The sequence below is a fragment of the Ixodes scapularis genome, unplaced genomic scaffold (genome assembly GCF_016920785.2).
Source record: "Ixodes scapularis isolate PalLabHiFi unplaced genomic scaffold, ASM1692078v2 PGA_scaffold3__209_contigs__length_174095766, whole genome shotgun sequence".
NCBI classification, from domain to species: Eukaryota; Metazoa; Arthropoda; class Arachnida; order Ixodida; family Ixodidae; genus Ixodes; species Ixodes scapularis.
This window is the reverse complement of record NW_024609868.1, coordinates 147,259,213-147,273,463: the sequence shown is the minus strand read 5'-3', so window position 1 is coordinate 147,273,463 and position 14,251 is coordinate 147,259,213. Positions and strand designations below refer to the sequence as shown.

General features: G+C 46.7%; 1 protein-coding gene across 1 annotated transcript in view; it reads right to left on the bottom strand.

The window, feature by feature from the left end:
* The window catches only part of LOC115319976 (glycogenin-1), a 76,866-nt gene extending 71,786 nt beyond the window's left edge, over nt 1-5,080 (bottom strand). The window contains exon 1 of the mRNA XM_042292911.1: nt 4,839-5,080. Coding sequence (XP_042148845.1) covers nt 4,839-5,080 — 242 coding nt within the window. The remainder of the gene's footprint in view (nt 1-4,838) is intronic.
* Between the last annotated feature and the right edge of the window lie 9,171 nt (nt 5,081-14,251).

The window sequence follows — 14,251 nt, the reverse complement described above, 5'->3', positions numbered from 1 at the left end:
CCGATAGAACAAAAACGATCGTCACATGATGCACGCTGCTGCAGTAGTTCAAGAAAACGGCGTCTGCGTCTGACATGCGTCACGAACATTGAGTTGTAACTACATTCTTAGTGACAGAAGAAAAAACCGTGGGAAAATAGTCACAACCGTTTGTGTGTTCTGCATAGAAGTTGTTGTGTCAATAAAAGCACAAATGGACGTTGGGTAAAAAAAATTATGGCCTCAAAAATTGAGGAAATGCATCCGATCGATATGATCGGTCGCGGTCGAGGCGTCCTGCCACCGACACAAGCCGAGAAATCTGGCTACGCCTGATGACATTATTCGTGCGAATCGGTACTTCAGAATACTAGAGATTGCCCTGCATGCATTTTTTAGTGAGCGAAGAAAGCCAATAATCGAAGTTACCTGCGTTAGGCCTAACAAGAATCCAGAAGACATTTGTTTTATTCAGCACGGCAACGCACATCCTCACAAGCATAAAAATTCAGGAGGCGATCTTCCACTTTTGTTGTACATGTACTCCCCATCGCCCTTATAGTCCTGATTTGATCTCGTCATATCTGCCTTTCTCGGGCTGCCTAAAGGATGCACTGCGCGGAACAACGTTTAAAGACGACGAAAGCGCTATTCAAGGAGTGAGGACATGGCCACGTAAGCAGGAAACGAGCTGGTACAAGAAAGTTATGCATGTCCTTGTTCTGCGCTAGCATAAAGCCGTAAAACTGATAGGAGATGTTATTTTAAAAAAAGTATTTGTGCAATAAACGTGGTGATATTTTACGTGAATTCCATTCATTTTGAATTAACAGTTTCAAAGAAAGAAAGAGAGGAGGGCTTTACTTTCAGCGGAACCTTCGCAGAACGAGAACGGTATCAGGCAGGCACAACGCCCAGCGTGCCGAATATCAAAGCAAACTTCGTAGAACCGCTAAGAACTCGCACTTCACGATGGTAACCGAACGAAAGCTCACCGGACAAGAAGCGCACCGAACAAAACATTCACCGGACAAAAGCTCACCTATTTTTTGGCGGACATGGACAAAAGCTCACTCATTTTTCGGTGACACCGAACAAAAGCTCAACTTTCTTCTTTAGAGCACAGCTTTTAGGCGCCCGTTTCCGGCTTGAGTGGCGTCGCCGTCGCCGTCACCATCAGGTAACCGCGCGTTGCATTATGAGACGTTTCTTATAATGACGTCACACGTGACGTCACGTGTGACGCCACGACGGTCACGAGTGACGGACGTGTGACGTCCCGAGGATCTCGAGTGACGTCACGTTTGTGACGTCACACGGCGCCTAAATTTAGCAGAAACTTTCCCAGCTAAATTAAGCGGAAAAATTACCCGCTAAATTTAGCGGAAAAGTCGGGTAACAATTAAAAAAAAAACGCAAATTGATTTTTTTTTTTTTTTTTGTGTGGTTGTTGGCGGAGCAAGGAGCAACGGAGTTAAGAGGGTAGGTGCAGGGTGCGGGGTGGTGGACATATGGACCATGATTGTACTCCTCACGAACCCCAGGCGACGGTTTTATGAGCCATTATAGTTTCTTGCTCTTTTCAGCACTCGAAACAGGCTGTTCGTTTTCCAAGAAGCCGTGGTACCTTGCCTTCACATTGCCGCGTGCACAGCCGAGAAGGAACGCTTCCCTTTACTTCTACAAGATTCGTGTTTCCTCATAGCCTCCTCTATACTCACAGAGCCTGGCAGTTCGACGACGGAGCCATAGAGTGCCCGGTCGCAGATTTGGAGCGCGAGGATCTGGTAGCACAGAGAATAAGAGAACCATTTCTCCGGAAACCTGGACGTCAGCGCACAGCTTTTGCAGCGGTGAGGACCGGAAACACACTTGTTCTCTCGGGAGAAGCGTGTTTCGGCGTCTCGCCGCAGCGGGGCGCCAGTCACGTGGCGCTCCTCTCATCCGTTGTCTGCCGCTCCACCTTCTGCATTGTGGCGGCCGCTTCTCATGGCGATGTGCCAGGCTTTGTCAGTATATAGGAGGCCATGGTGGTTTACTCTTACCTGAGTTTAATAGACAAGGAGGCCAACATGACCTTGCCGAGTCAGTCTCCCCAGTGTTCGACGTCCGAACATTCTAGACCGAAGGCTCGAGATACCAAGGGTAATAGATAAGGAGTTCAGCGCGGTCTTACCGACTCACTCTCCCGATGACGACAGACTCTCGCGCGAGCTGCAGCTGTCACGCCTACGCCTCGATGCTTCCTGCTGCTTTCTCTACGCTCGTTCTTTCTTTTGCTTCCGGTAGAAGTTCGCCGATTAAGTCTCCATTTTCAGTTTTACATCTGTTGACCCTTTTCCATCCGCTACAATACAGACAGTCGAATCCTCCCAGCCTGGCTGACCGTACGAGCAAATTCAAAAAATTACACCATCTTCCCGAGGGGAACCATGGGGTGATGCGGAGCATCGCGGATCGTTATTAACGGTGTTATTAACGGTGTCAGTAACGTTGTTAGTAACGTTGTTAACTCGCGTGTTATTACGTTGTTAATTTGCGTTGGTTACCACACATCGCGTGAACGTTGTTGGAAACTCCGCGATGCTCCGCATCACCCCATGGTTCCCCTCGGGAAGATGGTGTAATTTTTTTTAATTGCGCAGACGAAGGTCAAACGGTTAACGAAGGTCTCGTTGCCGTAGTTCAGGGTCTGCCGCTCGCTTCAGGCGTTTGCGCTCAGCGTCGCGTGCCCTTCGCTGCGCAGCTTTGTCTTCAGTAGACGTAGCGTTGCTGTTAGTTTGTGGGGTGGTGCTGACGCTTGCTTGCGCCAACCCACTAACTGACGGGACTGTTGCTTCCATCACACTTCATCGGAAGAACGGTGTGAAGTGGAGTCAACAGCGGGTGAACTGAACGCGCGCAGCGCGCTACCGCTGCTTATATTCACACTTGAAGGAGAGGAGACTAGAGGAGGAGAGTTGCGCATGCGCGCGCGGTGTGAGTAGATGCGAACGCACGCGAAGTGCACGCAGCTGGTAGAGAGAGAGAGCGGAGAGAGTAACGCGCAGCTGTTGGAGAGAGGGAAGGAGGAGAGTTGCGCATGCGTAGTGCGAGTGCGGACTACGACGCCGCGGGACATAGACCCGAGCAAGAGATGCTCCGCATCTAAAACGGGCTCCGGTCTGTCGTGCTTCCTGCGATTTCATTTCTTTCCCTCGCGAACACTCTTGTGTCACGGTGCTGAAAGGTGGAAGGCCACTGCAACGCCCTTCTTCTGCTCTTTTTCTTCTTCTGACGGGACGGAAGAAATCAAACGAGTAACTTTAGTAATTCGTTACTGAAAAGGTAATGAAATTCTATTAGAGATTGAAATTTTCACTAAATTATTTGATTAATTAATAAATTTAAAATATACTAATTCGCAAGTAATTTCGTTCTAGTGACGGATAACTTCCATGCCTGCTTACTGCCTTTCTCAGGCAGTCCAGGGACGACTTTACATTGACGAGCGGCAAGCAAAGGCCAGTGAGTGTCTGTAGTCGAACAAGGAAACATTGCATCATGAGTATGTACATGTTCGCGAAGTTGACAGCGCTCTCACGTTGCCTCGTCACCAAAGGCTATGCAACGAATATACTATTTTTACGAGAATTGCACGATGACCACATGGTCTCGGCCATCGCAGAGGGATTGCCACCGAGCTAGATAAACACTTCCATAATGTATAGAAAGCGTGTGCAACCGGACAGGCCACCTGATTTTCAAATAAACCTAAGCCCTCGAACACCTTCTACACCATCCGCTTTCGACAAAAATGCCGTACTAGCACAACCGATTAAATACCGAATTAACAGTATGAGAAGTATTGTTTTCGGAAGGGCAGAACGCTCGGTATCGAGCCATAGCACAAAAATATCGAGTCGCGGTTTTCTGACATCTGTTGAGATGCTTTGAGCCTTCCTTGTTCTCGAGTTGGATGCCGCTAGTTATAAGCATCCTGCAATTGTGCCAGACCTTTCCCAAGCTGGTTCGGACACCAACCTGTGACCTCAAAGGGATCACTAAAACTCCTTCCCAGAGTTCTCCGCAATTCGCAGGCGCAGGGGCGTCAACGAGTCGTTTATAGACGAACCGTTTGCGCCAAAACGGTTCAGTAAACAGCCCACTGTTTTGGGACACGACAACTAGGCAGGATCATGCAAGGGGGTCGCCACTGCCAGGTACTTACCTGTCACCCGCACGACCACATTTGCTTAATTAAGGTTTTTTTTCTTTTTTAAAAAAAAATAACGCTTGTACACTGGGCTGACATAAACGCTTGCATGAACTTAGGCCAGGGGCTTGTATTACACTGGTGCAATACTTAATTGAGCAAGCAGGCTGGTGACTGTTCATTTCCACAAAACAAAAACTAAGAAGGAGAAAAATATAAGAAAGAAAAAAAAAACAGGTACGATAGCAAAAGTTGTCACAGGTGTTTTTGAACCTTTTTTTGTTTTCCTCGGTCTCAAATATTCGTGCAGATAATTTTATTGTGCAATCTTTGTGATAGAGAGATCGTTTGTTAGTTATCGGCTCTCAAATAATTAGGAAACCTGATTTCACGTTTCTAGTTGTTAGCTAGAAAATGTAATTAGATGCACACACAATTTTAACTGTTTAAAATTGCCAAATGGAGGGCCGGAAATCCACGCTTTCCAACATACAGTGTCATTTCTTTGTTTCCCAAAGCAACCGTAAGCCGTTACGTTTGTTCGCAGACGTTTTTGTAAGGTTGGTCCGGTGACGCTCTACTCTACGAATAGGCTGTCTGTTTAACAAACGCGACGAAGCCCCCGGGACGCCAAGCGGTCATTGCTGGAGGGGAAGGGACGTACCAGAGCAGCGTGACCTGCTGGATGTCGTCGAAGACCTGGGAGAGGAGGTGCTTCATGACAACGCCCACGTCCCTGGTGACAAGCACAACCAACTTCCTGGAGGTGTGCACGTCGCGAAGCGAGTAGCCAAGCACCAAGGCTCCGAACGCGTACACGTCGTTGGTGGCCAGGGTCACGAAAGCCTCCTCCGTCTTCACATCGGGTGGCGGCTCGTCGGCAGAGAATAAGCCACAAGACGCCATGTCGCTGCTGGGTTCCTGCGGTGACGGTGTGGCGCAATTAGCTCGCTCAAGTTGGGTAACCGAACTAATAATGATATACTGCGTGTCTCGACTTCTTGAAAACTTGGTGCGTGTTAATTGAGACACCCTGTATATCGGATAATACTTCAAGACAGAGGTCCGATTTCGAAAAATTTTGTTTATGCAGAGTACACTCTTGAGTCCTTCCCACCCTCCTCCTCCTCCTCCTCCTCCTCCTCCTCCTCCTCCTCCTCCTCCTCCTCCTCCTCCTCTTCCTCCAACCCCTCTCCGGAGCTCTAATGACAGTGTCAAAACCTACGTTCATCCTCTAAATTCAGCGAGACTAAGGGTGCCGTGCAACGCTATTGGGAATGTTTCTCACTTTACAAAAACTTACTGGCACTAGTGGGGCCCAAGTATACTCGCACGCGACACCACTGACCAGTCTATCTATGCTGGAACGGAAACTAAATGATGTAGAAAACTGCATCCGGCACTGATTGGCTATTTTGTCAGGTCACGTGACATGACTTTGAAATGTAGTTTTTCCCTATGCAGTTCGAGCTATGCTCGCAAAAGGATGCAGTTGGCGGTGACGTCAAAATATCGTCACGATGCACTTTGAAGATGCAGTTAACTCAGTGGTCGAGACGAAGCTGGAGATCGTTCTGCATCGTAAAATAAGGCGACTCTAAAATATGCATCTCTACTGTTGGGTTCGCCAGCGGATCGAGCTTTTAGAGATCACCGACATGCTTTCGAGACGAGCGATGCGAGGTTTGTGGGCGAACCGGCTGACCAAAGGGGTGACTCGCCGGCTGTGCGACCAGCTTCGCGGAAAACTCCAGCGGCGTCGGGAAGAGCCCCGTGTGCTGACGGTTGAACAACAAGTCCTCGCAGCTCTACGCTTCTACGCCGCTGGCGGCTTCCAGGGAACCGTCGGGAGCGACAAAAACATTGGTGTTCACCATTGCTCCGTGAGTCGCGTACTTGTTGATGTCACCAACCCTGTTCGCAACTTTCAGCGATGGTGATACCGCGGTGTGAGAATCGTGCTCCCTAGCTCCTGGATGATACGCTTCAGAATAAAGGTGCTTGCCTACACACTTCCTGTTGTGAAAAAAATAATGTAAGGCTCTAATACTGCTCGTATATAGCAAAACTAGAATTACTTACTCGTCGCGGACCCAGCCTCGTACTGCTGTTCTACGACATCATCCAGATGACAGCCATTTTGATAGGCGCCCCCTATATGTCGTAAAAGTTGCGAATCATCGATTGCCTTGGATAGAAGTGACTGTGTTTCCAGCAACCCCAAGCAGAGAATGCGCTCACAAAAAGGAAGTTCTTCGAGCGATGCAAGTTCAGCGGCGTGATTGATATTCTAAATACTCTTACACGATTCAACACCATTGTGTTTTCATTTGAGTTCACCCGGTATAAGCAAATTCGCTGAGCAAGAAGCCAAGCAACGGTAACAGGCTAAATTTGAGCTAGTTGGTTCATAGTTCAGGTATATATATATATATATATATATATATATATATATATATATATATATATATATATATATATATATATATATATATATATATATATATATAGTCCGGCCTTCGTCTTCCTGACGAAAGCCGGACTCCGGCCGAAACGTCGAAGATTAAATCGTCCGTTGTTGCTGTTTTCACTAAGGGTTTTTTCTTCTCAGTTCTATATATATATATATACTTTATTTTAAAGCAACTACTTCAGGAAAGGCCAGCTGAACTAGAATAAACATACACATAAAGAAAAGACCATACACACCGTGGGACTAACTGATTTTCTTTTTCCTCCTCTTCTACTACAAGCCCCACTTGAGGGAAATATTCTTTTCTTCTTTTTTTGCTTCCTACTTGACCGAAAATGTAACCTTCGAAGGAATATTTCTTTTTTCTCGTGCAGCACGAGAGACGTTGCACTAACGCAGTCAAAGTAAAAGAGTCGTCGTTAGTTGTTTATACAGCAGGAGGTTAGTCTGCCTGAACATGGCGACATTGTTACCCACTGTAGATAAGCAATTTAGCCAGTGCAGTACGCCTGCTAGCCTGGGGTTCTTAACCTGCACCACGCAGTAGTGATATATGGCCGAGCAGCACACACTATATCCAAATCCCGTAGTCACTATAACCGAGAAAGACATTGTTAATTCTTGTCTGTGCACTTACTGCCTCGAGCTTCTCGAAGAAGCACACAATCACTTGGTGTCCTCTCCCCGTCTTCGATCGAAAAGAAACAAAGGGACTAAGAAAAGTAAATATAACTTGCCCCCCCCCCCCCTTTTTTTTTTTTTTTTTGTAGAAATGCTTATTTGGATTTTTTTTTCACATTGTAGTTAGGGTCTAAAAAGATGGATTCAGGAGCTTGCTGTTGCAAAAAAAAGCTTTGCGGAACTGAAGAGTGCAAAGCCTCCCTTTGCGTCATTTCGGTAAAGTGTCACTGAGCTCGACTTTACCGAAATAAAAGCAACCCTTTCTTCAGAAAAGGGTGGGGGGAAGGGGGGGGGGGGGGGGGGGTGGGTCCTGAAAAAAAAAATGTAACGGATTACAAGGAATTCGTTACGTAAAAAATGTAAGGGAATTACTTTAAAATTACTCCAGAAAATATGTAATTATTCTGTTACTAATTACTGATATATGTAAGGGATTACAAGTAATTTCGTTATTTGTAACGGATTACGTGCAAGTCTGCTCAGAGCTCGGAACTCGTTGTCGCGGTTTCTGCCACTCTGCCACTTATAATTAACCGACGTATTAAAAAAAAAAAAAAAAAAAAACTGATGTTGCGAAGCGTACTGACGGATGTTCGATGAATTCAGGGAACCTGAATTCATCGAACATCCGTTCGATGGTAACCACGGACCTGTTCGAAGACATATTTTTACTATGTAAATGAAAATATAAGGAGAAACACATATGTTTTAGCTTAATTCAAAGACTTTAGTAGGGTCTTTGAAACCATAATATATTACTAGATAGATTACAGAGCACTGATATTCGGGGAAAGATGCACGACTTATTCCGGAAGCTCAAAATATAGCAGAGCAATCAAAGTCGAGCCGGAAGTACCGTAAGCTACAGTCCTCGGTCCACTACTTTTTAAATTATAAGTTAACGACATAGCCCGAGTCAAATTAAAAAGTGGGCTATTTAAACCTGGAGACTATACAGTAACTGTATATGCGCACAGAAAGTACGAAGTAGCTGTAAAGACGATACAGGAAGACATTTGTAACTTAACAAAATAGTACCGTACCGAAAGAATAAAATTGTTTTAAACATTCCTAGAAACACAAGTATATTATGCTTCAGAGACCCGAGGAAACAAATCCTAACGAAATTTCCAATACAAATGCACGAGCAGAATTGAAATAATTGCTCATGCGTTCCGCTGAAATACGCTGATAATGTCAAATTACTAGGGATGCAAATAGACAAACATATTAAGTGGGATAATCATGTAGAAGAAATTTGCAAACAATTAAGGATATAAGTGGCGCACACGTATCATATGCAATATCTGGTTCCTCGATTCATTCTAAGATTAATATACACTGGGCAAGTCCACATTTCAATACGGAGTAACGCTCTACGGGCACTGTGCCAAATATCTACAACTAAAAATAGAATCGATACAAAAAACGATAGCCAAAAATATGGGTTAAGTGAAGAGACATATCTGCAAAACTATACGCCTAAAGAGCTAGGAATATTGAGTTTTACTGACCAAATGAAGGATTACATTATAAAAAAAAATTAAACAAGAAACATAAAGTGGAAAATGGAAAGGGAAGAACGTTAAGGCCGATAATAAAATTTGTTCAACCAATCACTTATACCAAATATGGAGAAATCATATTTTGTACCCGAATGTTTTAATGAATTACCTGAAAAGTTACTTGAAGATAAAATTCCGCAAAATAAATAAGCTGTCAAAAGCGTAGATACTTGAACAGATCAAAAAATACTTCTAGAAAATTGCTTCGCTTCGATATGTTTAATTGTAGTTAACGACGTGACGTAAGTAGTGCCAAAAATCTAACACATCTTATACATTAGTGCTGTTTTATAAATTATTGGAATAGATTTTAACTATATATTTGTGGAACTAGAAACTCCATTTATTCAGCACTGGCGTGCTCGAGTGCAAGTTATTTAATTCTCTAATAAAAAAATGTAGAGGAATCTCTCGCATCCTACGCACATATGGGATTTACATTTGAACTGTATTTTAAGAAGAAAAAAAAGATTGGATTGTATTGTAAAAAAATAATATTTATATACATTCTATTTTACTCGCCTGGAGCGCTGCTCAAGACATGAGAGCAACGGACGTATAATTTCTATACGCTTTAATTTTTTTTTCCAACCATGGTTTTATATATTTATTTTTTTTACCTTAGCATGGACTACACCGTGGCATGGACTTACTGCTTAGGCTGTGCAAGCGCGAGCGACTTGCCTTGACTGCCTTGATCGGAGCACGAGCGCTCGCGCAGCCGCTGAGGCTTCATCCGAAGCAACTAGCTATAGTCGGATGCAACCTAAGAACAATCTTTTAGCTCCACCCACAAGCGCATTGCGCCCATCTGAAGTGCCTCCGCCGTCGCGAAAGTAGTTCGCTAGCAACGTTGCTTTTTCTTCCTCCAGGAAACGTGTCTTAAACTACTACAATATTTATTTAATTCATTCAGGACATTTTAATAAGTTGGAATACGTTTTTGTCAACGAAATAGCTGTTTAGTAAAGAAAGAAAGTCATGTCCAATGTACCGTCTTCCCAATTCATTTTCTGTCCAAGATACTGTCTAACATACCGTCTTCAAACTCTCAGCAGTGCTAAGCCTCGCGCCCGCTTCGAAATTTTCGTTGGCGATAGCGTCTCTGGATTCTCACGTTGTCGCGCAAAACCTGCTGCAAACGCAAGCCGATACCATTAAGATTTCGTGGCGTAACCTCGGGCACGTAAAACACGGCGCAAAAAAAGCAGAATAATGGTCACGAGAAACTATACTCTATTTCATACTTAGCGTGCAACGCTGTCAAAGATACTGGCGCGAGCGTGGGGCTTGATCTCGTTCATCATTTGCACGCGTTCTCGTGCAAACGAAACCAGAGATGAAGCCACGCGCTCGCGCCAGTAGCTTTGACAGCGTTGCACGCCAAGTATGAAACAGAGTATAGCGTCGCGTTGCTAAGGCCAGCAGCCATGTTGAGCTTTTTTTTTTTTCAAAAGAATCGCGATTGGTCCACGGAATCGTGACGTCATGAAAACGATTGGCTGGCGTTTCTCGGCGTAGGATTACATTTTCCTCTGAGAGGCATTTCCGGTTTTTTCTTAGCTTGCAACCGACTATTAGCGGCGAGATGTTTCGGTGGCGCCCTCCTATGGTTCCCCTTTGTGACGTCATTACCTTGAAAACAACAAGTTCGATGGTGTTTGTAAATAGCATGGTGGAAGCCTGAAATCATTGCGCTCTCAAAGCAACACGGCCAACACCGTCGAAATTAAAGTTCTTTCATTCCTCTTATTTCCGTCGATGGTATACCCTTTCCGACGTCATAGTCAGCTTTTGGGCCAATCGTGGAAAGCCGACCACAGCGACGCTTTCGGTCGCGCACGTCGCCAATAGCGCTTATTCACTGGCGGCCATAGCTTGCATGCACGACTGCTGAGCGCGGGCTGACGGAGAGCTTCCACGGTTCTTTTGCCACGTGCATTCCGCACCATCGAGATTGCCGGCCTTGTGAGCCTATTTATATGAGATTGTTCTGAGCATGCGCTCTAAACATCGCCCTCAAGTATAGAATCCAGTGATAACCCCCACAGAGGTTCTGGAACCGCAACACGAGTTCGCGTTACATAAACTCGTCAGCGGCCGTAACAGGCTTTCAAGTGAGATGATCTTGCCCGTGATCGTGGTATGCACGCGAGCGCCCCGTGCCAGCGATTTAAAAAAAATTACAAATCTATAATCCACCGAAAAGCTCCAACACGCACGTGTTCCTGGCAATGGAAAGACAGCGAAGCAGCGCCAAAACACCCTCGAGGCTCGGAAAATTCTAGTGAACGTATGTCTCGTTTTAGAATGCATGATTGTTCAAATCCTTTCTCAAGCAAAACAATGTTGTCAACCCCACTCCCTGGGAAACCGGTGATGGCAACCCGACACACTAACCAACGTTACTAGATCCGAGTCAGTTGATAAGCTTCCTAAAACACCGGACGCCTATCGCCCCGCGGGCAGAAGCGATGGAACTGGTCGAATGTTGGATGCACATTGCCTGTGGTGGAAAGTGATTCTATTGGGGGCTTTTATTGTAAACCTAAAGATTGCGCAAAGGTTTTGCGCAGAAGAGCGTCGTTCGAAAACTGTCCTCCTTCGTCGCCCGTTGGAGCGGTGCTTGAGCATGTTGCTAGGAACCACGACCTACTCCTAGGTAGGATGCCTCAATAGAGAGTTTTAGTAGATCGTTCCGATACCTCCGATAGCCCCGATAACGATACTATGCATGTGCAAGGAAGGCGGTGGCGGAGTATCGGGTATCGTTATCGGAGTCATCGGAACGATCTACTAAAACTCTCTACTGACCTTCTGTTTAGAGTGATGCCACCCTTTGTAGTACCCGATGCCGACAGCACGCGCTCACGGGGAAAATACAAAGAAATCGACGAAAACAAAATGCCGCCATAGCACAGTCAGCGCCACAGACGCGTGCAGGGACACGCTCTTTCACGCGCTTCTGAACAAAAAATAAAAGTAAAAGTGGGAACAAAATGGCCAGATGTCTCCACCCTAAGCAAAGCGCACATGAAGGCACCCTACTCCTAGGAACCCTCCCGGACCGGATAGCGTGCAGGCAGCGGAAAATGACCGTTTTTGAAACGACGCTCCCTCTGTAGAGCTCGTCAACCGATGGTTTTAGAACGTTGACATTAGCCACCGCGTGCCCGCGCTCGTCCCATCGGACTTGATTCCTGGGAATGGAAGTGCTTTTTCAGACGGCCGGAAGCGTGACTTTTGTGCTCAATTAAATTATTCCAGATAACAATCTCATCGTAATATCTAGTATCTTGTAGCATAGGAATTGGCTAGTACGAAATATATAGCTCACGTCAGACTGCAGAGCGCCTTTAGACTTCGTCCTCTTCGGAGGGGGTACGGTGGTCGAATGGACCGCAGCTCGAAGCACGTAGTTTAAAAGCTCGCGCTGCAGAACCCAGAGATAGTGACTCCTGGGTCGTTGAACTAGTCGAACATAAAGTAGGGATCGAAGTTTGCAGAGCGTGCTGATTGACTCTTGCGAAGATGGCGTCACGCGGGACGAGATGCCAATCATCTAAACTCTCGGTGTTCGAATTCCTGAGAAAATGTGGAACCTAAAGTCACTGGATCCTGGGAAAGTAGCGCCAAGCTCCCCGTATGGTCGCCATTTTGGTCCGTGAAATGAGCAATTTCTCCTTGACCCCTCCCTTCTTAGCTTTATGGAGATGTTTCTTGTGTACCAAGATTTTGCTATCCACACACCGGCGAAACAAGCGTACATCTTCGTACCACAACCACATGCTGTGTCATGTTTTCTTCACTTCAGAGCACGACCTTCAGAGTCTTCCTCACTTTGGGTAGTGCACGCGCTACCCACGCGGCAATGTTTTAATTTCCTCAGTGCATATAGAAGCTTGGCATTTCACGTGATTGCACAGGCAGAGGAAGTTGAAGTATCCTCACTCTGTGTTGTAAAAACATTCTACTATACTTCGTTTCAGCTTCGGTCCAGACGCAGCCAAAGCTACAAGCGCGAGCTCCAGGCTTTCAGCATCCCTGCCAAGCACGCGCGCTCGTGCAGTGCAAGCACTGTTCTGGGTCACATGCTCGCGCTTGTAGCATCGGCTGCGTCTGGACCGAAGCTGAAACGAAGTATAGGCGGCGATACCCAAACTTCAAGCCGCGAATAATTGTAAAAGATCCGTGGAGATGGGCATGATTGATAAGTTGATTGCATACACAGTGGCAAAGACGCTCATATTGGCGAGGAACGCCTCCGGTACGATGATGCTCCAGGGTGATCTTGGCGCGACTGGTTTAGAACGACCCTCTGGAAGCTTCGAAGATTCGAATGCACCGAAATTTCCATGACAACGTAGACAGATTAGCCAATCGCCTGCGAGGTTTTGGTCGTCTCTGTGTTAGTATCTGTATGTGTCCGGCTAGCAGGTAGGGAAGGCAATGGCACTACTTTACCAGGATCCAGTGACTTTATCGGTACTCAAAATCGTAGCAATCTACGATTTTGGGCGTCGGAGAGCGCGCGAATCAACACCGTGGGGCCAGCCAATACCACCTAGAAGACAAGGCCTGCGCATGACGTTTCGTTAGTAGATCCCCGACCCGCCCCAAGCGGCAAACACCCCGAAGCTTGACGAGAGTAGGGGCCGCGTCGCAACTACGTCGCATTCATTTGCGGCCGCAGCTGTGTGCGTGACTGCGGAGCGCGAGCTGATAGCGAGCTTCCAGTGCACTTGCGACGTGCACGCGAACGCTCCCTCGGCCAGGAGCGCGAGCTAGCACGCGCTCCTGGCTTTGAGACGCACATTTATAGCGCGCGCGCTCGTTCTGCGGTAGAACGCTTCGAAGCAGCTACCCGAGGTATAAACAGCGCCCTCGAAAATGGCGTCCAGTGTCAGCGTCCAGCGTCCAACGAAGGGCTTTTCAGCCCTTCGCGCAGCAGTAAGGCAATTTCGCTCATGCATTTGACGCTCCACGTGAACGTCTAACTTCATCCTATGCTATTTGCAAGAGACACTCGGCGTGAGCATTTGTTTCATTATCTGTTACACAAACCACTGAAGCAGGCTATGGAGCAGACGATGTAGCAGACGATGTTGCTCATCCGGGCAAGCTAGGGGGCGCTGAGGGGATCTACTAGTGATGACGTTTAGAGGAGGAAACGCGCAGGCCTTGTGTTCTAGGTGGTATTGGGCCAGCCCCCGGTGGAAGAAACAGATTTCGCTGATGCCTCTGGCCGCTCTTCTCGCGGAGAGCGAGCGACCAGATCGTGTTTAGAGCTAGCCTCGAAGCAGGAGTAGTTAGTTCCGCGCACGGTGTAGTTCCGCGCCGCCGCGGAGGGCGCTGGGG